At 41.9% G+C, this 27,942-nt stretch overlaps 1 protein-coding gene across 1 annotated transcript in view; it reads right to left on the bottom strand.

Annotated features, from left to right (window-relative positions):
• The window catches only part of BAIAP3 (BAI1 associated protein 3), a 176,421-nt gene that overhangs the window by 125,984 nt on the left and 22,495 nt on the right, over positions 1 to 27,942 (bottom strand). The window contains exon 2 of the mRNA XM_066577504.1: positions 3,533 to 3,614. Coding sequence (XP_066433601.1) covers positions 3,533 to 3,614 — 82 coding nt within the window. The remainder of the gene's footprint in view (positions 1 to 3,532; positions 3,615 to 27,942) is intronic.

Here is a 27,942-nt window from a genome sequence, read left to right as displayed (position 1 = left end):
TAGACTCAGAGTATCCCTATTACTAGCGGATACATGCAAGGACTTGGTAGAGAAGATGGCTCAGCTCACTGGATGTTTAGGTGGGGCTCAGTTATACAGCCTTTTGTCTAGGACTAAGGAGACTAGCAGTAGTGAAGAGAGAGAGACTAAAATGTGACAAAAATAGTTAGCACCCTTCTGGGCAAAGGGGCTATGTGGGGAGTTGGGAAGTAGGTAGAATCAGCTCGTTGAGTATATTTGATAAGATCCCGAGACGTAGTAGTCCTGCTTTCAGCTGTAGCATTATTGCATGGAGTGAGCTGGCCATGAAGTTTTTAAGAGCAGTCCTCTGTGGTGGTCTAATGCTAAGCCAGTATTCATTGGTGAGGAGGTAATGGAGCCAATGGTAAGTCAGCAGGCAGACTGGTGATACAGCATTTGGTCCATGTTAAGCTAAGTGGACGTGGTGGTGATGTGGTATTTACTAGGCGATGTTAAGCAGGTGAAAGCTGCTAATGCAGAATTTATGAGCCAATGTTAAGCTGGTGGAAGTTGGTGATGCAGCATACAGTTACTGCCTGGGGGAGACCACGCCAGATTGGTGACAGGTCTCAGCAGGAACCAATGTTGAGCGGCATGTTCAAGCCTAGTCATGCAGCTGTGTGTATGGCGGTGCACACGAGAGTTGGGTAGTAAGCATGGCCCAACTTGCCTCCAAGCTGGTCAGCAGGCAGAGGCCTGGACAGTCCATAGGGATCAAGTGCCACAATAGACATCATGTGGAGCAAAACCCGTACAGTTGTGTTTGTTGTGAAAAATGATACTGTAAAAGTGGTGAAGAGAGTGAAGTGGTAACTTCAAAAGTGGAGGTGCTGCCTGACCAGATGACGCACCACCTGGGTGGGCGTGATAGAGGAAGAGAATAGAACTAAAAAACTGGCAGTGGAGAAGGCGCAACACTCCAGGTTAAAGCCAATAGTAAGTGACCAAAGGTTTGGGAAACTTCTCCTTTTATTTAATAAAGTACGTGATCAGCTTATGAAAATGCGTTTCGGGGATAACCCCTTCGTCAATTCTTCTCCTGCTCCTCCCCTGGCTGACCCGCACCCCACAGGCAAACAGATCTAATCATTAACCCTTTTGGGACCCATCAATTGCTTGTACTTTATTAAATAAAAGGAGAAGTTTCCCAAACCTTTGGTCACTTCCTATTTGCTTTAACCTGGAGTGTTGTGCCTTCTCCACTGCCAGTTTTTTAGTTCTATCCTCTTACAATAGACATCAGGCTCCCCAATGCATTTGCCTGAAAATAAAGCGTTGCATCTGCCACAAATTTTGGTTGCAAATACTGTTGTGTGTTTCTTTTTCCTTGAAGCGAGGGTGGTCAGTTGAATGAAGGGACAATGTGTGTAGCAGGATCCCCCCTAATTTTTTTCTTCTGCATCTGTTTAGGTTTGTTAGCTCCCTGTCCATTATGATTTACAAGAGTGGAATGTGCATAGTGTTCTCCAGCATCCTATCCAATTTAATATTTAATGTGCTATGTGTTCAGATCTTTTTTGCAGACCAGCATTGTAGCTACTGAATTGGTAAGGAAGTTTTGGCTAGGACATTAAACTGTGTTTCACCATTTCATTTTTACATATAATGCTGAAGAAAAGGGTATACATAGCACAGAGGAAGCCCATGTGGCTGCAACGGGGGCCCCTTGAGAAAGCAGGTCCAGCCCAGTTTGGTCTAATCCTTTAACTCCTTGAGTGGCGGGTTTCCTACGACCCTGTCGTACCCACCAGGGCAGGTTTTTTAAATGGTCTAATCATTGAATTTCAACTAATTTTGCAGTTGCGTTCCAAGAGCCATAACTTTTTCATTTTTCCATTGACCAGGCCATATGAGGGCTTGTTTTTTGCGGGACAAGTTGTACTTTTTGATGGAATCATTTGGGGTATATATAATGTATTGCATAACTTTTGTAAAAACAGTTGTAGGGAGATTGAGGGAAAATAAATAAATTCTGCCATTTGTTTTTTGGATTTCATTTTTACAACATTCAACATGCAGAATAAATAATGTGATATCATTATTCTCTGAGTCAACACAATTCCGGCGATACCAAGTTTATACAGTTTTTATGTTTCGGGGAGGAAAAAAAGAAATAGGGGGAAAAAAAAAAAGGGGCCATGTCATTAAGGGGTTAAATAATGTACCAACTTCCTTCTCTGGGTCATTACGACGCACGGATACCACATGTGTGATTTTGTTTTACATTTTTTACAAAGTAAAGGGAGACAAGTGTTCTTATTTTTTATTTTTTTTTATAATTTTTTTACTTTCGTTTTTTTTTATTTTTGTCCCTTTAGGGGACTTCCACAGGGACCCATCAGGACCCCCTGATCACTTTCCGGGGGTCTGATGGTGACAGCTCTTTACATGCTGCAGTGACAGCCCTTTACATGCTGCAGTCACATAGACTGCAGCATGTAAAGGGTTAACACAGCAGAGATCACAGGTTTTCTCTGATCTCTGCCGTAAGAGCTGGTGCCAGCACCAGCTCTACCTGCCACAGAGATCATCGGCTTGCTTCTGACAAGCCGATGGTCTCTATGGCAACCTATAAACAAAGCAGGACATTAGAAGCAGGAGATTGCCGACATATCGGCAATATCTTCCTGCTTCTCAATGTCCTGCTTTGTTCTCTGTGGGACAGTGCAGGCAGAGCACACTGCCACAGCTTGTGGCATTGTGCTCTGCAGCTCCCATAGTGATACATAGCCTTGAAATCTTCCGGGCTATATCACTATCGGCAGTGGAGCTCGTCCCGGAAAATTTCCGGGCGTGCCACTCAAGGGGTTAATGCAGAACTTGCACAAGGATCTCCTGTCTTTAGGCTCCAAGGGTTTGGGAATCAACCTAAAGGTCATGGAAACGAGTTTGGGGGAAACAAACCTCTTGTCCCATAGGGTTAGGAATGTGATCTTCAATTACACACCAGAAGATGATCACATTTTAAGGTTTGCTACAAGGCTCCCTCCATGTTGACCCTTGGGTGGAAATATTATTGTGATGAATTTGAACAGCCATTTGGGTGGCTAGTAGATATGGTTGACCTTTTGTGGCAAGTTTCAATTCCTCTATGCTATATAACTGGTATCCGGCAAAGTTTACAAAGTTGGAAGAGGTGGTGATGAAGTGTCTAATACATTAATTTTACAATTTGGGTATAACTAGGTTCTTGGCTTGCTAGCAGCCAGTTATAAATATCCTGAATACAAGTGCATAGTTGCAAAGTAAACAGGGTTACAAGCCTTGCCAGAGATGATTATGATCCTAGAAATGCTGCTATAAGACATAGTGCTTCTGTACAGAATATGATCCTCCTGTCATAATGAATTGATGGCACTGTTTGTACTCCTATTGTTTCTTACATAGCAGTAGATTGCAAATACCTGTCTATGGCTCCTTCACTAGCTCTTCCCATCTTCATCATAGCTGTGGTATGACTATTTTAAGAATTGAGTAATAATAACGGCACAAACACCTGAAGATACTGTACCTCGTTTCTCCAATACCGCTGCATGCTCTCTTGTTTCTGAAGTACACTTCTCATTCTATCGAAAAAATCACCCGTCTCCTCACTGGGAAAGAAAGAGATATGTAATTCTAAGTTACATTGATGCAAGGAACAAACATTTAAAAAGGAGACATTTGCTAAAATTGTACATTCATTTTTTCATTAAACTATAATTCTAATTGCAACGTTTTTTGTTAAAAAAGAAAAATGATGAAAATCTAAATGAAACATATTTAATATGAAAAGAAATTATAATTATAACCTGATTATAGGATGTTTTTTATATAGCATTTTTGTAATTTCACATTTTTTATTTGCACATTTTGTTCCAGACTAATACACGAATCTAAATATGGCTTTAAGCAAAGACAAAGCAGAATATATGGGATGAAGATCATGATCTACCTACTCCATCTCCATTATCTACTCATATCTCAGCCCAAATCATACGTTATCATCCCTACAAGGGCATACATGCCATAGAAAGAGCCCATGCTCCTACAATGAAGTCCCTAGAGAGAGGCAATCCATTCCAGGTTGATCGTGACTCACTTTTAATGGGTGATGGGTACACTGCAGAGATATGGTCTCCGTAGATGATGCAATTTTAAAAAACAAGCGGAGTCCTAAACATAGGGTGGGACACCAGGTCTTGTCCCAGGAGGTTAAGAGTGACCATACACATGTAAGGGACTCACATGCCCTTGTCACAGAGATGGACTTAGAAATGCACCAAAAATTGAGCCAGAATTTTGCGCACACCAAAATTTGCATCAATTTGTGGCACAGCATAACGGAGAATGCTCACTGGACTGATGATGATTGGTGAATTCCCTGATATAAAAAGGACAATTTCTTGATGTGTACTGAGTTAAGCAGGTGCTTTAAAGAGGAAGAAGGAGCTTCTGGCTAAGCTACTGAAAGGGGAATAAGGCACCAGACAGAGATACAAGGAAGCTGCTGACTGAAGAACAGGGGAAACGCTAAGCACCAGCTGAAGCACAGAGACGCCCAAGACAATGCTGTGGGATCACTGGGGCAGTAAAATTGGCAACTTCTACATGACAAACTGTAAGTGAGGCTAGCCTCTGAACAGACTTTGGAACTGTAGGTGTGCACACCATTGGGAGTCAGCAATGGTGGCCTTCTGCGGGAGTTAGGAATTATAAGAAGGAATTGGACTGTTAAATTTCTGTTGTTCGAGCTTCCGATCATGGACTGAGATATTTTCAAGAGGGAAAAGGCCACTTAGGGAGTGCATGAGCCATAGATAAACATCATTTTTTATCCCAAGAAGAAAAGGATCAAATCTAATCAAGTTGAAATACAACTCCCTGATTCTCATCTCCACCAACATCTGCCACTGGGGGAGATTCAAGAGGCTGCCATACATATTATATGATCGTCAGATTCAGCTGCTATACATCTAATGTGTATGGCCACCTTAAAGGATAGGTCAATAGATGATCGGTAGGGATCTGCCCCTTTGGATCAGAGTGATTGAAGTGTCAGCAGCACTCAGGTGAGCGCCGCAGACACTTAAGTCCATACCAGGCACAGCTCCGTATATTGTATAGTGGCTGTGCCTAGCATAGGAGCTCAATCCTATTCACTTGAATGGCACTGAGCTACTCTCAGGCCATTCGACCGATAAACATGACGTCACATGCTTGGGAAGAGCATGATCAGTGGGTACATGAGTAGCAAACCCCAGCGATGAACTATTGATGACCTAGTTGATTGGTGAAGTCTATACGGTATCAAAAAAAGCATATTTGTATGCAGAATTTAAATAATCATGATGTCCACAGCCAAGTGGGTCGCCATTCCAAGTTTTGCTATGAGACCTGGTCATGACTTTTGCCATTTAGAAAAGTGGATTGTTCAGAGGATACTCAGTAAAGGAACTTAAGATATTCAATATTTGCCTACATTATCCTCTGTTTCTCTTATAATGCATTAAACTCTATAAATACAACCTATATTAAGCGCTTTACTGTTATTAAACTACACGTTAATGTTTGCAATGTTATCCCTGAAAAATAGGTAATTTACCCCCTTGACTCAATATAGAGTTGATTATTCTATTGTCCCAGCATGCAGTGGGTCTCTCAATAGTGTTTTCGATAAACAATTATCTGCACATAATTATAAAGCTGCATGGAAAACACTTTGGTTGCATAATCAATATCATTTTCTACAGGAAATCAACTAAAACTGCATATCGGTGGGGGGGCACTTAATGCTCATGCTGTTAATTTGTTCTTAAGCACTAATCTTATTGAACATTTTAAAATATCAAAAGCAAAGAATGTTACAAAACTGATGGGGAAAAATGCAAAAAAATGGATTGTTATTATGAAGACAGGTTGGAGATCGGGTGTTAAAGCAACAGTGCAGGTAAAACCACAACACTTTTTTTTACCTAAGCAGGCACTACATGACATAAAGATTCCCTCTTTGGCGTTTTTTGAATTCATCCTACAAATATCTGGCGAGTTCTCTCAAAGAGATGGATGCTTCCTGCCTAAACGTCCCAAAGATATTCATTAGGGTTCAAGTCAGGATTCTGCAGGTCAGCCCAATCGTGGTGGAACATCCATATCCTTAAACCAATATAAAACAGCATTGGATTTATGACAAGGTGCGTTTACTTGCTGGAAGTATGGCCGACCACTCCCAGACTATTACCACATTGTCGGCAGCACATTATTGTGTAGAATGTCAGGGCACACCTCTGTGTTCATGGATCTTGTCACTACATGCAAAGGAACAAGACCATGCCACGTAAAACATCCCAAGACCATAACAAAACCTCTGCTGTACTTAACTGTTGGCACAACACACTCACGTAAAAGGTGTTCCCCAGGATTCTCCACACCCAGCCATGTCCATCTGATTTGAAGACGGAATAGAGCGATTAGTCAGTCCATAGAACATTATTCCATTGCTCAATTGCCCAATAACAATGCACCTGTTACGCCTGTCTGCTCATGGTTAATTTTGCCAGTACACCTTGTTCTGTCCAGATGAGCCAGGGTTAACATCTCCTGTGCCTTCAAGTCAGGTTAATTACCCTGCTATGTGTCTGAGTTGTGTGCTGGTGATTGACAGGTCTACCCACCTATCAGCTCCTCCCGCCTCACTATAAAGTCCAGCTCATGCTGCTTGGGAGTGGCCGATTATTGTTCTGATTTTCTTGTCCGTTGGACCTTGCTATTGTCTGCTTTACTTTCTGTTATCTGCCAGGCCTGTCCGCTGGTCCTTGCTTTTATTTTCAGTCTTCAGTGTTTGCTGAGTTGTCCAGCTACTCTGACCTGCTGGTAATCCGGCCCTGCTACCTTGTGCCATTCCCTCAGTCTTCTAGCCAGTCTGCCTCATTTGGTATCCTGCTTCTATCAGCTTGTTCGCTAGTCCTTGAAGTTATCAGCCAGGGTTTTCCAGTCTGCCTGTGTTTGTTTCCTGCTTCTGTCAGTTTGTCTGCTAGACCCCCTGTTATCAGCCAGGCCTTACCATCTGTTCTGTTTGTATTGTTTCGTGTTGGTTCTTGTCATCTGCCTTTCCTATCGGTGCTAGTGGGTAGTTGTCTCCTGCATAGGTACGGTGGTCCCTGCCTGTCACCCCTAGTAAGCGTAGGGTAAAAGTTGGCGGCCTGGACGTGTCCACCATCAGGGCTATCTCCAGGAAGGGACAGTGACGTGGGTGTAGCTCAGGGAGCCCCGCACCGTGCGTACCTAAGCACCCCACTAGTACCGTAACAGCACCATTGTAGACGGGCTGCATGTTGCATGGCTTGTGCGCAGTGCTATAACACATATATCCAATAGTGTGCAGTTCCCGTTACAAACTATGGCTGACACCTCCAATAGTCTGTATCTTATGTAGCATGGTTTAGGATATGTGACATGCTAATAAGAACCATTCTACTGATTGGGGGGTCAAAATACTTTTGGTAGGATAGTGTAAATCGTATTGTTACCGATATGATTTCCAACATCTAATGTGGTACAGTCTGCAGCAAGTTATCCATTTTGGGGACAGATTAACATTTAGGAAAGATTTTCTTAATGTTCCCTAGTGGTTCAAATTGTAAATTTCAAGAAATGTATTTATGTACTATAAAACAAATTACATTGACCTAGAGAAGGTTAAAAGGTGGGGAACCAAAGTAATTGAGGAAATACATTGGGAGATTGCAGTATACCAGGACAGATTAGCAAAATTAGGGTATGGAGAAAAGTCATTTAGGGTTTAACCTTAATTACTTTTTACAGTTTAGTGATCTTTACCCTGACTGCTGGTGCTGTAGTGCGCCATGGTGATCAAGCAAATAAGGGAGATTGAATAATAGCTCCTAGCTTATTTACACATTACCCACAGGAGTATAAATGGCCTTTTGAGTCTCCTCATTCACCGTCTAGGTGCTCTCCTTAAGGACAAAAGATGGTGATCAAGGTAATGATTGCTACATCTATACACAGATCTGTCTCCGCATCTGGTGATAGTCAAGCTTCAGTCATGGTCTAAAGCAATGATTCCCAACCATGGAACTGTGGCACTCTTGTATGCTGTACAATGCTGCTAGGTGTGCTGTAGGTTTGGAGAGAGAGGTTTTTTTTTGGGGGGGGGGGGGGGGATGCAGCAGAGCCACAAGAGAGAAAGTTTTTGCTGAGGTGTGCTGCTAACAGAAAAAGGTTGAATATCAATGCCAATTTTTTTTTGTTTTTCTTTTACTGCAAGACCCGTCAGACTATGAAACTATGCAGCTGGATGTAGTGACAACGGATTAATTAAATCGCCATACTTTTAATTATGTTTTTCCCTTAACTTGATGGCAACTACCCCACAGGGGATTGTTTTTGGATAATATGACGATATGGATGTATGAATAAAGCCTAATACATTCAGTGGTTAGCCATTTTGGACATTTTGTTTTTGCTATCCCTAATGATCTGATCACTTGATGTCCTGTTCCTGGGACACCAGAGAGAAACGGAAACGTGCAAGAATATAGCAGCATGTGTTCAATTCCCTTACACTGCCTCCTCCTTATATTCAACACGCAGTCAGGAAAATTTCCGGACAGAAATCAAAGCACGCTGCAGATTTCCCAATCCGATGCCGATTCTGAGCAATTTCACAACAGATTTTACCCATTGCAATTTGGTAAATTCTGTAACAAAAATTGCATGTAACAGACCATACCCTGCTACCCGCAACCCAGACAGCTTGGGTGATAAGACAGGTTCCCTATATCAGATCGTAAAAGAAAATGTACAAAAACAGCCAAGAATAGAAATTATAGTAGGAGAGAAATTTGGCATGGTAAAATCCCCTGGTGCAAGTACAGAGTCATGACTGACTCCTAGGGCGATGTCAGACTGTTTTTGCAGGGTGGTTTGCCATTGCCTTCCCCAATCATCTTTTACCCCCCAGCAAGCTGGGTACTCACTTTACTGACTTCAGAAGGATGGAAGGCTGAGTCAACCTTGGACCGGCTACCTGAATGACCGGCAACATTCAGGTTGTGAGCAAGAGCTTAGGACTGCATTTCTGCTGCCTTAACACTCTGCGCCACAGGAGGCTCTTTAGGAAAGAAATTATATAAACAATTAATTTTACCAATTCTACTTTGTTAAGACATAATACTGATTCTTGTAATGCATTGTGCTGCCATTTTCCACTTTCGTAACATTGTTGTGTTTACTCTTCCTGTCATGTTTTGGCCAGAAATTAAGTATAAAGCCATGTGACATGTGTCAGAATATTTCAAAGACTTTTCCTGCTGGAAGCCATTTCCTACACATCTGCTGTAAAAGATATTACCATATTTGATCATTAGGCCTCAGTACTAGGCCTTCACGGAGTCCTGTCACTATACAGTATGTCAAGAAGGCTGCTATTCGATGCACACTGGCAGGAAATGCCCAGCACAGAACAAATGGACGAGTGACAAGTGTACAACATGTGTGACCTGTTCTTTACATTTGTGTACAGTCATAGTAAAAAATATCAATATTTTTTTTTCCAATTAAAAGGAACAATCTGGGCAAATCTAATACACTGTCAAGTCCAGAGCCCAAGGGGGCTGATGCAGAACAGCGATGCTCTTTGTTGTGCTTTGAGCCCTGCATGGTACTCTGCCCCTAGAAGTCCTGCACCAGGCATAACACAGTTTATATGTTTTCTAGGATTAACTCTTAATAACAACTAGCTTATATACTACGCATTGCCTGGGTATACATCTATCTATAGAAATAGTTTTATAATGCCATTTCTTAATTAGAAATACTCATTGCTGTCTTTGGCTCAATTAGAGAGGTAAAGGAAAACATCCACCATTTGATGTATAATGAGAAGATACTAGCTCTCATTTTGCGTACATAACAATAAATTGATGAAATAGTTGCCGGCAATTTAAGAAGTAACTGGATACATTATCACTGTACTGTTGCAGGGTCTCTGCAGCCCTTGATGTCCTGGCTCTTTCCTGCAATGCCTGAAGTCGGGCCTCGCGCTGTTCTGTGATTCGTGATGCCCTTCACATCCTGGCTCTTTCCCTCTCATTTTGAATTCGGGCCCCAAGCTGCAGCTCTTGATATCCTGGCTCTTCCCCACTACTTTTTAATTCGTTGGTCATATTCCTCGCTTGTCTCACTCACTTTCTTGGATATCAGTTGGACTTCTATGATGGATTTCTGTTTTTCTGAGGCATTCCAGATCCAACACGAGCCTAAATTATTCACAACGCTGAATCAGGCCTTAGTCAGACGGGCGTTTTTTTGCGCGATTTGCGCATGCGCATGCGTCCGGCGATTTTTTAAAACCATTGCTTTGCAATGGTATCAGACACATGAGCGCTTTTTATGCACTCGTCCGATAAATTATAGAACAGAAATCGCAGATCGCACCTATCTGCGATCTGCGATTCCTGTTCTCTATATGCGCTCAATGGGGCCGGCGGCAGCAGTGCCGACCCCATTGAGAGCATATAGAAGACAAATCATTCTTCTCTGCCACAGCTGTAACAGCTGTGGCAGAGAAGAACGATGTTTGCCCATTGAATTCAATGGAGCTGGCAATACAGCGGCTCCATTGAAAGCAATGGGCTGCCGGCGTGCGCGGGATGAATTGTCGGGAAGGGCTTAAATATATAAGCCCTTCCCTGCAATTCATCCAGAAAAGTGTTAAAAAAAAAAATATATACACACTCACCTGCTCCCGGCAGCCGGAGTTCCGCGCGGCCGGCCTGCAGTGGGTGTGAAGGGGGTGTGAGTCAGACCTGCCCCCTGATTGGCTCAGCGCGGAGCTAATCAGGGGGCAGGTCTGACTCACACCCCCTTCACACCCACTGCAGGCCGGCCGCGGGGAACTCCGACTGCCGGGAGCAGGTGAGTATGTATATATTTTTTATTTTAACACTTTTCTGGATGAATTGCAGGGAAGGGCTTATATATTTAAGCCCTTCCCGACAATTCATCCCACACTCGCCCGCAGCGCATTGCTTTCAATGGAGCCGCTGTATTGCCGGCTCCATTGAATGCAATGCGCTGGACAGCTCCGGCCCGTTTCTAATGAAACGCGGCTAGGAGCAGATTTTCGGGCGATTTTCGGGCACCGGTCACGCGATTTGCGGATGTGCATCCGTCATGCGATCCGCAAATCGCGCGAAAAAACGCCCGTCTGACTAAGGCCTTCACAAAGCAACTTATTTGACAATAGGTTATACAATAGGCCTTACTTATTGCAACTGTGCAAAAACTGCATTTGTTTTAATAACAAACAACCATCATTCCTTAAGCTGCTATAGTATAATGAAAGCTTTGCTGTGATTGGTTGCTATAAGTAATAATCAGTTGAACCCCCCACACACCCATCATATTTTAAGTTAGTTTATGAAGAGCATGTGTACAAAGTTTGGTTGAGGTCCATCAAGGCATGTAGGAGCCTATGACGAGCAAAAGGGCAAACAAGCAAATATAGTATACAAACAAATTTTCACTTATAGATAAAATTAAAAGCATGTATACAGCTACACTGAGGATATATAGCGAAATTGGTTGTCATAAGCATCCACAATAGTAGGATTAGAAGACATTAGGAGGATTTATTAAAGGCTGTATACCAGCCTTCTGGTGTAAAAAAGCTGCAAATTATGGCACGTTACACATTTGTAATTTGCAACTTCTTGGCTATTTTGCGCTTTTATTATCACTTTTCAAAAGTGAGATCTAGCCCAAGGTGCGGGCCTCCTATGGACTGCCAGATTTACTATAATTTATATGAGAAACTGGCATAAATTATGGAGCAAATCTATGCCTTTTAAACATTTGGCATACTGCATAACAAAATTTGGATGAAGACTGGTACATGAAATGTCAGTCTTAAAGGGGTATTCTGCAATTCATTTTGCAATAGGTTAACTGTACCCAGTCTAGCTACTTTCTATCTATGTCATGTGATCCTCCTCCTGAAAAATATCTCCACTTCCTCTAACATCTTCTCCACATTTGCTACTTCCTCCCCTGTTCATAGCATCCCACATCCTGTGAGCAGTGCATGATGGGAGGGCAAGGGTGGAAGCACTGCGCTGTATTGCTCATGTGAAGTTCAGAGTGCAATCTACCAGCTTCAGCAGGTTTTTCTGGCCCTCTTAGAGAGAGGGAGGTTGGTGCAAGTAAGTTATAGGACCTGTGAGCTGGGGGCGGAGCTATAACAAATTATATGCATGCTGGAAGTTGTAGGTAGCAATCTGTTGCTGTGTTTACTCTGAAGGTGGTGCATGTAAACACAGCGGCAGATCAGCAGCTGTATGGGACGATGAAGAGGGTCCAGAGCGGCAGATAAAAGGTACAGGTTGGCACAACTTAGCTGGACCTCCCAGATATCAGCATTTTCAGAATTTCCATCTTGTGCCCGGAAAACCCCTTTAATAAATTCCACTACTGTATTTAGCATCAGTGTTTAGGCCTCGTGGGAAATCTAATAGTTCTGGATGAAGGAGCCACTTGAGGAGGTCATATGACTGCTGTAAAACGTTGTTTTCAGAAGAATGTGCAGGTGGGAAGGCAGAGGCAATGTACAAGGTGAGCCGAGTGGTAATCTCATGTGGATGTCTATGGGACGACAGAAACATGGATGAGGTTCCACATTTTGGGATTGAAACGCTATGAGGTACATGTATGATGAATTCTTTTTGGGTGATCCAAGTGCTGATATTGACAGTAAGATCTTTCAAAATATTGTCATTATGTCTTCCATTGCATGTCCATAGCTGACTTAAATGGCTTCGTAGAGACTTTAATATTGATGGCCTTTCCTTAGGATAGGCAATTAATATTTGATTAGAGGGCGGTCAGACTCTCAGGACTCCAATCAGCATAATGAAGGGGCCCCAGCGCTCATGCATGTCTAATGGCCAATGAAAGTTTGAGTTGTTTTTTTTTGTGTTGCCCGATGTAATGTTGATTATCTCCCCGCAAATCCTCAACCTGTAAACAAATTGGTAATTGTGTCAAGTTTACTTGTCAATCAATGAACATAGTGGACATCCCATTATTTTTCTCTATATAAACAAGATATTATATACAGTATATAAAACCATGTAAATGTTCCTTCAGTGTGCAGCAAAGGTTACCTCTCTTTTCCGCTTCCTTGTTTTCTTCTTTATACAGCCGCTCAGTTGCTATGATACCATCATTACCATCATTTACGTTGACCTTTATTGGCCGTGAAAAATGCCTATATTGAATTACCGGTTTTTAGCAAAAAGGTACAGTGTGGATGCTTTTGCCAGATGACTCTGCTGGGTAGATTTCAAACTAGCCTGGAGGTCACTAAGGCAAGTGAACCGTGATGTGAGCTATAAATATAAAGTATTGTTCTCTGGATGATAGGCTGCTATTGTACAAAAAATAAAATACAAGAAGGGAAAAAGTTTTTAGCAATAAAAAAATAACAGTCCTCCCTCCTCCAAAAAAAAGTCCTAAGAGACAATGCTAACTGGCTCCCCTTCATCTACTCTTCAATTGTGGCTGAATGTGAAAAGCATGGCTGGGTTCCAGAGCGCCAGGCAAGAACACAGTCTCCTGTCATCAAGCTTGTCACTTCCCAATAATGTGAGCTGAGCTTATCTGACAGAGCTGCACTTTGCTGAATGCTGGAGAGGCTGAGCACATTGTCATTTTCACTCCGGGAAGGTTTTTAATCATACCTTGTGGACCAGTGAAAATAAGATCTTCACTTTTGCTAAGATAACCTAGCACCCATTTCCATTATCTAACGTAATGCACCTACTGTGAATAAACACATAAGACTGCCAGGTAAAGGAGTCTTCAGAGTTACTTTATCCAATTTCATCCAAGCTTCTAACCATGCTATTTTCTTAGAAGTGACTACTCATCCCCTTTCTGCTTGGTTGCTCGTAGGATTCTTGTGGTTGCTACCAGCTTAGTGCTGGCTAGACCGGAACATAAAGTATAAGGCATTTCCTGGTTCTTATCCTTTAACCCCTATAGCGGTATATGGACTTCACTGTAGGGAATCTCCAGGTCACGGTTCCCAGATTAATCCCCATTAGGCAGCTTGATGCCGCAGAAACAACAGGACAGAAGAAAGAATGGACTGAAGTGAAGACACTGGTTGAAAGCTACAACAAGCTTCCAGTAGTACTCCAGGTTCCTGATGGCGGACAGAAAGTAACTACACCGACTATCAGGCAAAGAATGAATGAAAGAGCTGTGTATATACAGAAAACCTAACAAGCTCATTAAAAATAGTTGCAGCAAGTGGACTCGAAGAGAGGAAAGAATTAAAGTCACTTTTTAGTATTGATGATCTATCCTCAGGATAAGTCATCAATAGCAGATCATTGGGGATCTGGCAGTGCAGTGCTGCTGGACATCCACATTGGTGGTCTGGGCCAGAAGTACAATAGGCAGAATTACTACATTAAAATCAATGAGAGCATAGTCGTCTGTTACACTGAGCAGCGGGCTCAGGCGTCAAAACGGTGGTCAGGGACAGAAGTGTAATCAATTACATTGCTCCTATTGATTTGGGAGTGAAACCATCTATTACATTTCTGGCCCTGACCAACAATGCAGATGTCCTGCTCCGCTGGACTGACAGTGGGCCGGATGATCAAGTTGATCGGCGAGGATCGTAAGCAGTGAATTGCGATGGGAATTGGTCATCAATACTAAAAAGTTTTAAAAAATCTCGTTAACCATTGCATAGTGACAGGAGTGAGGTGTGGTCTGTGAAAGAGGTCAGAACACATTCACCAAAAGATGTGTGCCTATTACCTAGTGGCAGGATGTAAGTATGTGGAAGAGCAAGAAACAAGAGTGCAATCAACACAGTTTGTGATGGTTGATTTTCCAATCCTTCAGATTCTAGGGGACTGATATAAACTAATCACAGCATGTTATTTGACCCATGTGGTTCCTATATGGTCCATGGAAAAAAGTGGCTCAGTCTTGGTTGAGTGGCAAGAAATTAACTGCATTGTTAGCAAATATAAGGATGGGGATTTAGCACAAGGGTCGTGGAAAGGGTGTCCAGAGAGAAGCAAACCCCTGGCTATTCTATTCTGGGTGGACCATGACCATTCAGACATAACTTCAACTAAAATATTTTTCTGCCATGCATACTTATGAACACTATTGTCACTTAGTCTTAAAACTTCTACTAATTTACAAAATGGAAAGCCCATATAAGCCAATTAAGCACATTGCTGTGATTTAGAAATTGCTGTCCCTTGAAGTCAGTGTTCCCCAACATATGTCTTGGGAGCAACATATGGTTTCCATCACAGTTCATGTGGCTCTCCAGGGATGGTACCAGGGTTATCATAGTATTACTGACAATGGTCATAGGATTTTTTTTTACTAAAAAGAAAAGCAGCGAAAAACACCAAGAACAACGACACAAAAAACACTGCAATTTTCCTAAAACACTACATTCATTACTATGTAAGAATAATGATCCCAATGGTTCTATTAATTCAAAAGCTGGTTAGCTTGTATAAGGTGGAAACAGATTAGTGGTTGCGGTGGACACATTTGCCATTCAGGTTTTTTTTCTCACACCCAGATAGTTTCCAACAGGGAAAGGAGGTATAAATGGGCTTGGCTTTCAATTCCCAGTCATTGTTACAAGGCTTGTATAAAGAGTCTAACACTGACTTGCAGGAATGTTGACTTTCAATAGGTGGCACTGAGGAGGTATTGTTCCATCTCCCTTATTTGCATATTACCCACAGGAGCATAAATGGCCTTATAAGTCTCCTCACTCATTCACCTTCTCCTCCATAAGGAGAAAAGCTAGCGTTCCTGACCTACGTCACAGGCCTCTTGCTAGCCAAGCCAGAAACCTACTGCATACTAATAAGTGGCAAACAGCCCGAAACAGCTGTCTGTGTATGGATTCTGGCTTGTCTTTCAATTTTCAGTCATTAGCATTAAAATAGTCAGGGTTGACGCACATGGGCCTATGCTGCCCGCGTATTTCTATTAAGCCACTCACACCTACACGTGTTACATGCGTTAAACAATACAGCATATCCTATTTTGGTGTGTAATATGCACCAATGTAGACTATATTGATTTAACATGTACATGTGTATTTGCGGTGCACTGTGTATTTTACATGTATGAAAAATATGCACATCATACACCGGCCACACATGCCGTGTAAATAAGCCTTAACTGGAAGAAAAAAAACCTCAATTTACTTTTGGGCTTTTTTTTTTTAATGTTCTATGGTTACAGACTGCAATCTTAAAGAAACATTTCTCTTTGTCTTTTGTCCACTTTTCTTGCAAACCGAAAATTAGGGCCCTTCTACAATGGCCCTGGAAAAAAAAAATCTAAAAGTGGTCCCAAGTTGTAGCAATGCCAACTAAGATGGACATGCTACACTGAGTAAGGTCGCTATGCTACCTAAGTAGTCTGACCACTGCCATTCCGTGTGAATGACCAGTTATGCTATGCAAATAGGATAGCTGAACCAGGTTGTCTCTGTAGCGTGCTAATATGATTTTTGTTAAGGCCCATTTAGACCCAACGATTCTTGCTCAAAGCCGTCTTTTAAGTGATAACCGTTGCATCTAAATGCACGGACATCGTGCAGTTTTCGTGCACAAGTCGTTCTCGCTCAATTCTAGTTTTCTTGAATTGAGCGATGAACTCTTATCAGCGGTGCAGGCTGTTATCACAGTCTGCAGCACTGATAAGATTCCTACAGCCCATGTCACGCTGGTAGTTTACAGCGGGACGCGAGCTGTAATTGCGGAGAATAATACAGCTGTTTGTTTATGCAGAACAGCTGTATTGTTCGCCGAGCAATAGCGGCAGTATCGCGCTCCCCCTGCATAGCTCATTAGCAGCTACTTAGCTACTATAGACTATGCAAAGATGATCACTCAAAATTGTCACTCAAACTATCTGTTTGAGTGACCTTTGAGCAATCATCTGTCAGTGTAAATGGGGTCTTAGTGCTGCTACATCTGTAAGAGAGTTCCACAAAAAAACAAGCCCTCATACAGCTATGTTGATGAAAAAATTAAAATCCTATACTTCTTGGAACATAATGATGAAAAAAAACAAAAAAATAATTTGCCCGGTCATTAAGGCACAAAATAGGCTAGTCACTAAGGAGTTATCAGCCTTTAAAAATCTTATCAGCGGGGTCCACAGCTTGAGATCCCCGCCGATCAATTGATTGAAGGGGATACATCCGAGCAAAAACATGTTAATACTCTGTGTATAATAAAACACAGGAGCCACAGATCAGTCGGCCCACCGGGAATTGTCCCAGTGCAAAACACGCTCAATTAGTGCTCATTTACCTCATCTCTTACAAAGGCCAATTCATAGTCTATAGGAGGATGAATGACTGGCCATACAATTTATTCGACCCTTGTGCACTATCTTACTGTCGGTAGCACATCCCCTATTCACATGGGAAGATGTACTGCCAAAAACGAGGATTTTTCTGTCTTCAAATAAGATGCGACCAGCAAATGAATGAGCATTTACTCGTCCATCTGCTGATCGCTGCCCTGTTTACACAGGGCAATACTAGAGTTAACGAGCGTTTGATCGTTGGCCCATGGGCCTTAAATATGTAACACATGACTGCAGACTCATATTACAAAGGGTTTGTTTGTAGGCTGCAGGACCGGCCTTAGTCATGCTTGACCTGTGTGGGCACAAACTGCTGGGAAGGGGTGACACAGCAGTGTACAACTTCCCTCTCCTCCCTCCCCTACTAGGAACCAGCCCTACCCTTCTACAGTGGGCACACAGCAGGACTCGGTAATCAGCTGAACTTCCTGCCCCAGGGCTCCCCTAGGTCTTGCGTCATGTGACCAGTCCAGAAGCTCAGAGAGCCCCAGGGAAGGTCATAACTAAGTCCTGCTGTTTGAGTGTGTACCCAAAGAAGACGTCCGACTGACGGATAAGAGCTGTCTTCGAGGGGCACAAATACATACAGTATTATATATCAGACACACATACACTGGGGGGAGATATATATATAGTGGCTGTCATATATTGTGGGAAAGAGGTGCTGGGTGGAATAGAAGATACTGGATATATCCTTGGGGTGAGATACATAGTAGAGGGATATTATATATATATATATATATATATATATATCCCTCTACTACCCCGTTCCCCGAAAATAAGACAGTGTCTTATATTAATTTTTGTTCAAAAAGGTTTAACTTTTTTACATGTATAGCTGCCTGGACACTATTTAAATTGACTTTTTTAATTAACTGTTAGCAGGGCCTAATTTTGGAGTATGGCTTATATTTCAAGCATCTTCAAAAAGCCTGAAAAAAAATTTTGCATCCTCAAAAATTCTGGAAAATCCTGCTATGTCTTATTTTCAGGGTATGTCCTTTTTTCAGGGAAACAGGGTATATATGATAAAAGCTATTCAATTCCCTATATGTATCTCAAAAACCCACTGAAATAATACAAGTCATCCTGTAGAAAATGGTACATTAAATGGTGTCATTAATCCCTTCCTAACATGTGCCATACATATACAGTGCATGGCAGGTGTCGGTGTATGGAGTGGGCTCAGAACCCAAGCTCACTTTGACAGCTGACGCCTACCGTTAACAGCACGATTGAAGATAACATCCACCACTGCTGTTAATGCCTTAAGATGCCCTGATAAGTTTTCCCAAAAGTATTCGGACACACCTATCAGTAAAATGGATCATATCTGTTTAACAATTCACGTGTCCTAAACCATGCTAGATAAGATGCAGACCCTTGGAGGTGTCTGCCATAGTTTATGACGGGAATTGCACGCTATTGGATATACGAGTTATGCTACAGCACACAAGCTGTCCATCACAAAACAAAATGTATTGGCCAATCTACAATGGTGCAAGGAGCGAAGTCTGTTGAACAATGGAAGAATGTACTATGGAATAATGAATCACACTACTCCATCTACAAATCAGATGGAGGTACCTGGGTGTGGAGGATGATGAGGAACACCTTTTGCTTGAGTGTTTTGTACCAATAGTTAAGTACAACAGAGGTTATATTATGGTCTAAAGAGGTTTTACGTTGCATGGTCTCGGTCCGTTGGTTGTATACAGGAAACAAAAAAGATATACCAGCAGCCCTATTAGGAAACCAATCTGGGTAGGACTGTATAGATGCAGCTGTCAAACAAGGAATCCAAACCGTAGTTCATCTAGATCAGAGGTCCCCAACTCCAGTCCTCAGGGACCACCAACAGGTCATGTTTTCAGGATATCCCATGGTAAGAACACCTGTGGCAATGTCTGAGGCACTGACAATAATCACATCACCTGTGCAACACTGAGGAAATCCTGAAAACATGACCTGTTGGCGGTCCCTGAGGAATGGAGTTGGGGAACACTGCTCTAGATAATCCAGATCAAAGAAGCGACTTGGCAGCATCAATAGTGCAAAATAACATAAATCTGGTTGAAACGTATGGTCGAAGGTGTTAATGACATAGAAAGCTTGACAAAGACCATACTGGTTGAAACTCAGCCTGTATCTGTGCGTTATGGGAAAATAAACAGATTTATGTTATTTTACACCTATTGATGCTGCCAAGTTGCTTCATTGGTTGTAGTGACAAGCACAATGAATATGAAGGTGTACTCTAACAATCTAAACAATAATGTGCTGCTGACAATGTGGTAATACTCTGGGGATGGTCGGCCATACTTCCAACAAGACAACGTGCCTTGTCACAAATCCAACTCTGCTTTACATTGGTTTGATGATATTGATCTTCTATGACTGGACAGCCATACACAGAGTCCCGACCTGAACCCTACTGAACTGGAATACCTTCAGGTCAGAAAATATGAACAGCGTCCATCTTCGTTGAAAGAACTCGCCAGTCATTTGCAGGATGACTGGAGGGAAAGATCAGCTGAAGCCAATTAGATGTTAGTAGAAAGTTTGCCACAGAGAGTATCTGATATCATTAGGGCCACATGAGAGCCACTAAGTATTAATATATGGAAATAAATATTACTTTTGATACTTGCTCAGGTGTCCAATTACTTTTGGTAGGATAGTGTATTACCGATCAATACTACACCAGCCCCAAGTCCTCATGCTCATGGCCACATTACAAGCTACTGTAGAAGCCATATGAAGATGTAACATGGACCCTAAGAAATAGTAGCCATACTTTACCTCTATATGCCTCCAATTTCATATGGAAGCATGCAGAGATTTTTTTCTATTGCATTCCTTATATAGGGATATCACACCGCGTTGCATTGGATTTGTAACACACAGATATTTCCCCGTAATATAGTGCTGTAAGGAAGCACCACACAGCGGCACATGAAGTGCCTAAAAGTTTTGCGATATGTCCATACAGGCTCCAGATGTCAAAATGACATAGCATGAGTGATTGGAATAAAGAATTATCACTGGAACTCTGAAAGGTGAATTTCCAGTTTTTATGGTTAGATTTTACCGGAAAAGTAAACGTGAACTTCAGCTTTCAAACTGAGTAATTATTTGTCCCTCCATTATGTGCCTTCCTTTAACGTGCCACGTAATCCTGCCAGTGTGTGAAATTTTCTGTATAAAATATGTTAAGCTGCACTTTATTGGGCTTTTAAAAGTATATTTTCCCAGTGCGCTCCCAGTCATCTATTATGTAATCAGTTCCTCTTATTTCGGGGACGTAAACTGCCATTTCTGACAAGCCATTTCTCCCCAGGTCTTTTCTTTGCAGTTGGTTAATTATAATAATTTGTGATTGAGATCCTTGGGGTAGGTTTTATCTACAATGCCCCACTGGGTTTGATTGTCAGGAAGCCGAGTTATGTGCCAGATTGATGGACATATAGAAAGCACTGAAGATTGTGTTAAGACTAAACGGTGCACTCCAGCATCTATTCTGTGTCACTTGGGTATATGTGGATACAAAGAACCTTTTTTTTTTCATTGAGATATAAAAAGATAAGCAAAACAGCTTAATTCAGGGGTGTATACTGTGGAATTGACAATGTGGGCTCCTCCCGATGCAGAGCCCCGGCCACACATTACAATAACCTTTTTGTATTTCTCAGGCATGCACTACTTGGATCATCCTAACCAACATCACTCACCTCATTGGTGGCAAACATAGGGTACAGATAAGGGGTTACATTACAGAATATTAAAATAGTGCCCCTTTCTGGTGTTAAATACTCCTTACCACTCTTGTTTGTCCCCATATGCTTTTCATGGTACATTGGTTTATTGCCCAATCCAATGAAGAGGGTATCCCTGCATTGGCACTCACCAACAATATAGAAACAGGATGGCCCCCCAAAAATGTATATATACTTCAATAGTGGTTGTGCATGCCCTTTTTTTAAAATCTGAATTAAATTATGGTAGCAATATGTACCATTATGTTGTCTCTAAAGATGTCAGTGGTTGTACGACCAACCATATGACTGTCAGGAGAGTCAAATACAATGGTGAAGTCCCGTTTGACTTTTGTGACTTTTGAGCAACGTACGACTATTTTGAAGCATTATTGGAAATTTGAGATTGTGTGCAGCACCCTTCAATTTCTACCTGTGGGGAACCCTAAAAGGATGTGGTATTACGTAGAAAACCAGCTACACTGGCTGCACTACAGAATTGAAGTGTCGTGCAGAGCACCCTCTATGGACACTGTAATCAATGTCGTTCATGCAGTAGCTCGCCAAAATCAGAAGTCAATCGCTGTGAGCACCTAATGTGATTGCAGAAGTTAAACATAACTTGCAGCTATCATTTGATGTCTATATAAGTCTAGTAATTAAGGTTTATGGAGACTTTTTTTTATGTTGAAGCATGTTTACATTTTTTGGCCACCATGTATATCTCTTGGCTGTGCCCTCTCCTTAGGCATTATACTACCCTTAAAAAAAAAGTTCAAGTTGATGGACCCATGTCTGCTCTAGGGTTGCATTGGCGCACTAGAGTATCATTGTCTTCCAATGGGCTCGGGCTCTGACAAAATAATGGACCTTGAAGATCCAGAGTAGAAGACAACAACATTTCAAGGTAACTTTGGAGTCAAACACTTGCCTTTTGGGTCTATCTAAGGGATACAATTAAAAGTGAATGTGAAAATATTCTGTAGAGATGCAAGCTGGGCCTTCATAATCATTTTCTCTGGAGTACCCAATAAACCTCAGTTGACACTGTCTATTCTCTGTGTCATTGTCAGCAGAATACAGGTTGTAGAGAGTTTGATTTCCCCAATCCTGCTCCCATTTGTGGCTGAATTGTTCCTTCGACTGCCTGTCCATGGGCGTAGTGATATCCCGCGGCAGATTTTTTTACTTTTACGTGATGTGATCCGTCTGATTGACACTGGGTCTGATTGGCTGAGCGATGTGACCAATCAGACTGAATGGCTGAGTGCTGCCACTCATTGAATGGCTGAGTGCTGCCTCTGCTTGGCTCAGCACTCTGACCAACCACAGGCAGCGGTCAGCTGTAATTCAAGGAATGGCTGAGCGCTGCCTGTGATTGGACCCAGCACCTTCAGGAGGTGGGGATTTTTAAATCCCTGGCCAGGAGAAAATGCTTCACAAGCGGGTCGGGGAGAAGACGCGCCGGAGCTGGACAGCACTAGAGAGGTGATGTGTATATATATATATTTTTTTTTTAAAGCAGCTAGGGCTTCTTTTCAGGAAAGGGCTTATATTTCAAATCCTTCTCCAAAAATCCATGCGGGATTGCCTTCACCCCATTGCTTTCAATGGGGTGGCAGCAGCGTCGGCCCCATTGAAAGCAATGGGATTGCATTGTGGTCCTCTGGGACAGCTGTGACAGAGCATTCTTTCATCCCCACGGGTAGTCCCCTCATCACTGAACACTGTGACAGTGCTATCACAGTGTTCAGTGACGAGGGGATTCCTTGCGGGGATTCTTTATGCGCAGCACGGACCTTACCAGCGCACGTATGTCTTATCTTTTGCAGGTGCGAATAAAACGAATTGCACCTGTAAAAAACAGACATGCAAACACATCAAAGGAAACCAATGGTTCTAATAGACGTGTGCAAAAAAAAAGCTCGTCTGACCTCGGCCTTAGAGAGAACTCACCAGATGTTTGTAGGATGAGTGGAGGGAAATAACAGCTATAGTGTATCAGACATTAGTAGAAAGTATACCACGGAGAGTATCCAATGTCATTAGGGCCAAAGGAGCCCCACTGAGTATTATCATATGGAAATAAATAATGCTTTTGCTTCGTGCTCAGCTGTCCAATTACTTTTGGAAGGATAGTGCTGTTAAGTAAGTGGTATGTATTAAACTTAACATCCACATGTATGCAGGACCTAAGGTCTCCAGCAGACCATTACCCAGAGCTTTGCACTGCTCGCTTGCCATACTGTATCCTGGTGCGATCTCTTCCCCAGGTATATATATTACTGTAAATGCTCTATATATGCTCTGCTATAATACATAAATGCTTATGGTACCTGTGTGAAAAGCATAAACGTTACTGTGTTTTTGAGGCACAACGGGGCATGGGAAATCCTCGCCTCTCTGTGTGATGCCATTTAGTCTCCATGACAACTGTCCTCCGTGAATCCTTACATCCCAATTGTCTAGCCTTTTTTCGAAGGGTAATATTAATGTATGCAGGCAAAGCGGGCGCTTCATTAACATCAATTCACAGCACACACAGTCACCATTTGTTTTCATTTTAACTACATGAATACTTTATGATGTGTAAAATGAACATCAAAGAACAGGAAATATTACTAATTATGTATCCAGGGGAAGGAAACACTAAACACCTCTCCAAGCTACAGGATTTAGTATTGCAAACAATATCAAAGAATTCAATATATTTATAGTTTATTCTAACCAGCTATTGCTTTGGAGTTAGTTTACACATTTGTTTAATATGGTAGTGAAAGTTCTTTAAATTAGCATCTGATAATCCAGACAATCCATCCAACTCCGAACTACATGATAATAGACATTTATGACTCCATTCTTCCAAAATAGTTCCATGTCTATGATATTAAATGGGTTATCTGGGAATAGGATATTGATGACCTATCCTCCTCAGGCTAGAGTTTTACAACATATATTTAAAATCATGTGAATGTGATGTTTTTCTAAAAATTTTTTTTGTCTGAACAAAAACTCTACAATAGAGATGAGCGAGTATACTCGCTAAGGCACATTACTCGAGCGAGTAGTGCCTTAGCCGAGTATCTCCCCGCTTGTCTCTAAAGATTCGGCAGCTGGCGCGGGTGACAGGTGACTTGCGGCGGGGAGCGGGGGGAGAGAGGGAGAGAGAGATCTCCCCTCCGTTCCTCCCCGCCGCTCCCCGCCCGCCCCCGAATCTTTAGAGCCAAGCGGGGAGATACTCGGCTAAGGCACTACTCGTGCGAGTAATGTGCCTTAGCGAGTATACTCGCTCATCTCTGCTCTACAAACTTTAAAATATATTGAATGTCCAATTTATTATAGGTCCCCATATAGTAGCATGCTGGACCTCCTTTAGCTTTCAGAACGACAGCAACTTGTTGTGACATCCATTTAAAGGTATTGGAGGACTCCGGGTGCACCAAGAAAACATTCCCCACACCATTACTCCACCTCCATCAGCCTGAGCTGTGAATACTTGACAGGAAGGGGTCATAGATTCATGCTTCTTGCACCAAATTCTGACTCTCCCATTAACATGTTGCAACAGAAAGCTGGATTCATCTGACCAGATAGGGTTTTCCTTTTGCTCAGTTATCCAATTTTTGCAATCTTTTGCCAATTGGATTCCGGGCTGTTTCTCTTAGACAGCAATGGCGCTGGAACCTGACCGTCTGCTGTTACAGCAAATCTGTGCTAAGTAATGAGGAGTTGTGTGTTTGGACACGTAATTTGGAGCACCAGCACTGTTCTTCAGAATGATTCTTGACATCCAACTCTGACCCCTTTTGTTGACGAGCATTTTTTTGTCTACAAGAACCCTTTTCAGTAGATGCTTTTCCTTGGTCACACCATTTTCAATGTACTCTCGATGTGGTTGAACTACTGTCCTCATCTAGTCTAGGATCGCTAACCATATTTCATTCACAGTCTGTCATACGACTCGAGTCTCCCATTCTAATGTGGAGTCACAGTCTAACTGATCCATGGAAAACTTGTTCACTTGATTTTTTGCTGCACTCCAGGAATCACATGTCTAGTTTCCATACAGGGAAGCTTCAATTCTGAAAAGGGTCGTTGTGGCCATTCAGTATATATAATATTGCTAGGAGCAACTTTATTTTAGAACTGAACGCAGAGGTCTTACAGGAATGTATCCTACTAGAAAGCACAACCAATAGAGTAAGTTTTGGCTTTCAAAAGGTTAATAGGTAACCACTATGCTAAACAGATGCCACATAAAACTATAATGTTGCAATCTACAGCTATATTGGGGTCACGGCTATATATAGCAAAAGATTATAAAAGTAATCTTCGTTGATTTAAAAACTGTATAATCTGTTTTGTACTAAAGGAATCGAAAACAGACAGAAAAACTGGGACAAAATTTTTATTTGACAAAACTAAACCTCTCACCGTCTGAGATACAACAGTACATCGAAGGGTCAAAGGAATGCTTTGACATGTCACAGTTTATTGATAGGCCTGGGTTCTGATCAGTGGGGCCACATTGATAAAAGGGTTGACAAGCTACCCCAGCCTGTTTATGGGATGTCACAGGCGCTGCAGCCAATAAGAAAGCTCAGTAGTAGGAGTCCTTCCATGGAACATCCACTATTTTAGGCTTAAAGATGTCCTGGGTCCCTCAGGTATGTAACAAATCATTGTAAGTGATGGTCTATATATTTAAAGAGATTATTCCTTATTGATCCAACCCCCGCTACAATGGGGCGCCCTGTTGGGCTCCTAAGGGATTTATGGATTTTAGGTAAAACATAGAAGTCTCTGGTAAAAGCGTCCTTAATAAAACTGAACAGTGATGTTATGTCCAATATGGGGTTACTTTTTAGTTTCATATAGTATTCCTCATCCCTCAAAATCCTTCGTTCTCCATGTCGTATTAGTCATTGTCCATTATGTAACGCCTCCCCCTTTATCCGAAGTCCTAACAACTATTTCAATGTTCCTTGATAGGTTGTCAAAATGTCAAAATCATTCATGTTGTAAAATGTTTCTATATATGGTCCCTTGTCTTCTATTCGATGGTTTCAAGTTAGTGCTAAAGGGCTTATTTAGGAGGAGATTTATTTCTTCTTCTATTTCTGAGTTAGATCTATTGGGTTTTACCCTATCCCCATTTTTTGTAGTGGATTATTAGGGGTGTCTTCAAGACCTTTTAATCGAAAAATATTGTTGCAGGGTAAGTTTCCTTATGAAGCTATTGAGATCCACAAATAACTGAAAAAGGTCACTGGAGAGGCTGAAGGCTAGGCTTTTGCTTAAGATTTTGGTTTCCTTTCAACTTAATGTATACCGTGTTCGCCCAAAAATAAGACCCTAACTTATATTAATTTTTGCCCCAAAAGAGGCACATGGTCTTATTTTCAGGTGGTGTCTTATACTCACCTAACAGGCACTGTCCGGGTCCGTTCCGCTGGTCTCTGGCAGGCATATATCTATATTACTCCCCAAATCCACAGCATTCACAACCTGATTGGTTGTTTGGATTTACTAATTCCCGGTGATTGTTTATTTGAGTTGGTTGATTCACGGTGATTGGTTGTTTAGGTTGGCTCCTGTAGAAGTGGGGAGTAAAAGGCTAATATGCCTCTGGCAGGCTTCCGTGCAGTTTTCAGCGCCAACAGAGCATTTGAAAGGAGTTTGCAAACCCCACCTCCAGCAAGCCATTGCTCTGATTGGTTCTCAAGCGCCGCGGCTCAGCCAATCAGAGCCGATGCTCGATGAACCAATCACAGCCATTCATTGCATCCACACACCTACGGATAGAGGGGATACAGGCGTCCACACACCTTTGGACGGAGGGGAATAAACACCACCAAGCATGTTCTGCTATATTTTAGCTTTTTCGTTTTAATATAACAAAATAACTTTTTATAGTTCTACTAAGAAGTCTATCACTACAACAGTGTCTCAAATACATACGGCCATTGCCAGAGGTGGCCTCTGTTACCTTCTATCATGGTCAAGGGCCAGGGATAAAAAAGTTGAAGTTCATAGTCTTATGTATTCATCAGCTCAGTTTTAACAAGTTTTCCTGCAGAATAAAAGCGCAATTCTTCCACTTTTATTCTGGTATGTCTGCCCTGTTTTTCCATAATGAAGCTCCTGGTGTCTTAACAATTTAAGTCATAATAATTGCCTCTTTAATGATCACCGAATCCACAGAATTTTTGACAGTTATTTTTTTCTATAGACCTTTAAAACTGCCTATAATGGGAAATAAAAATCAACAAGGAAATTAGTTTTTTTTCTTTAAATTGAGCTGCTCCAAAAGGCTCTACATACTGTCGCCCTGAAGTCAGCAATGTCTAATGATTATTGTCACATTTAAACTATATTTAATATCTGTTATCCCACAATTCCATGTACTGCAATGGAGTTTGAGGGCTAATGCCCACGGACAGATTTATGCCGCTTTTCCGCCGGCGTAAATCTGCAGCGAAATAACGCATTTATCAGGTTCTATTGAACCTAATAGCTCAGTCCTCACATGCGGGATTCTGACACGGATTTACGCCGCGAGAAAAAAATCCTGGCATGTTCTATTTTACAGATTTTTTCCGAGGCAGGACTCCATTAATATGGTATTAATGGAGACCGTGGAAAAATGCTGTAAAAAAAACGTGTTTTTCCGTGATTGCCAGCGGAGACTTTTTTTGTTTATCCCCGCGGGATTCCCATGGCGTAA

The sequence above is a fragment of the Eleutherodactylus coqui genome, chromosome 8 (genome assembly GCF_035609145.1).
Source record: "Eleutherodactylus coqui strain aEleCoq1 chromosome 8, aEleCoq1.hap1, whole genome shotgun sequence".
NCBI lineage: Eukaryota > Metazoa > Chordata > Amphibia > Anura > Eleutherodactylidae > Eleutherodactylus > Eleutherodactylus coqui.
This window is presented reverse-complemented; position numbering and strand designations above follow the sequence as displayed.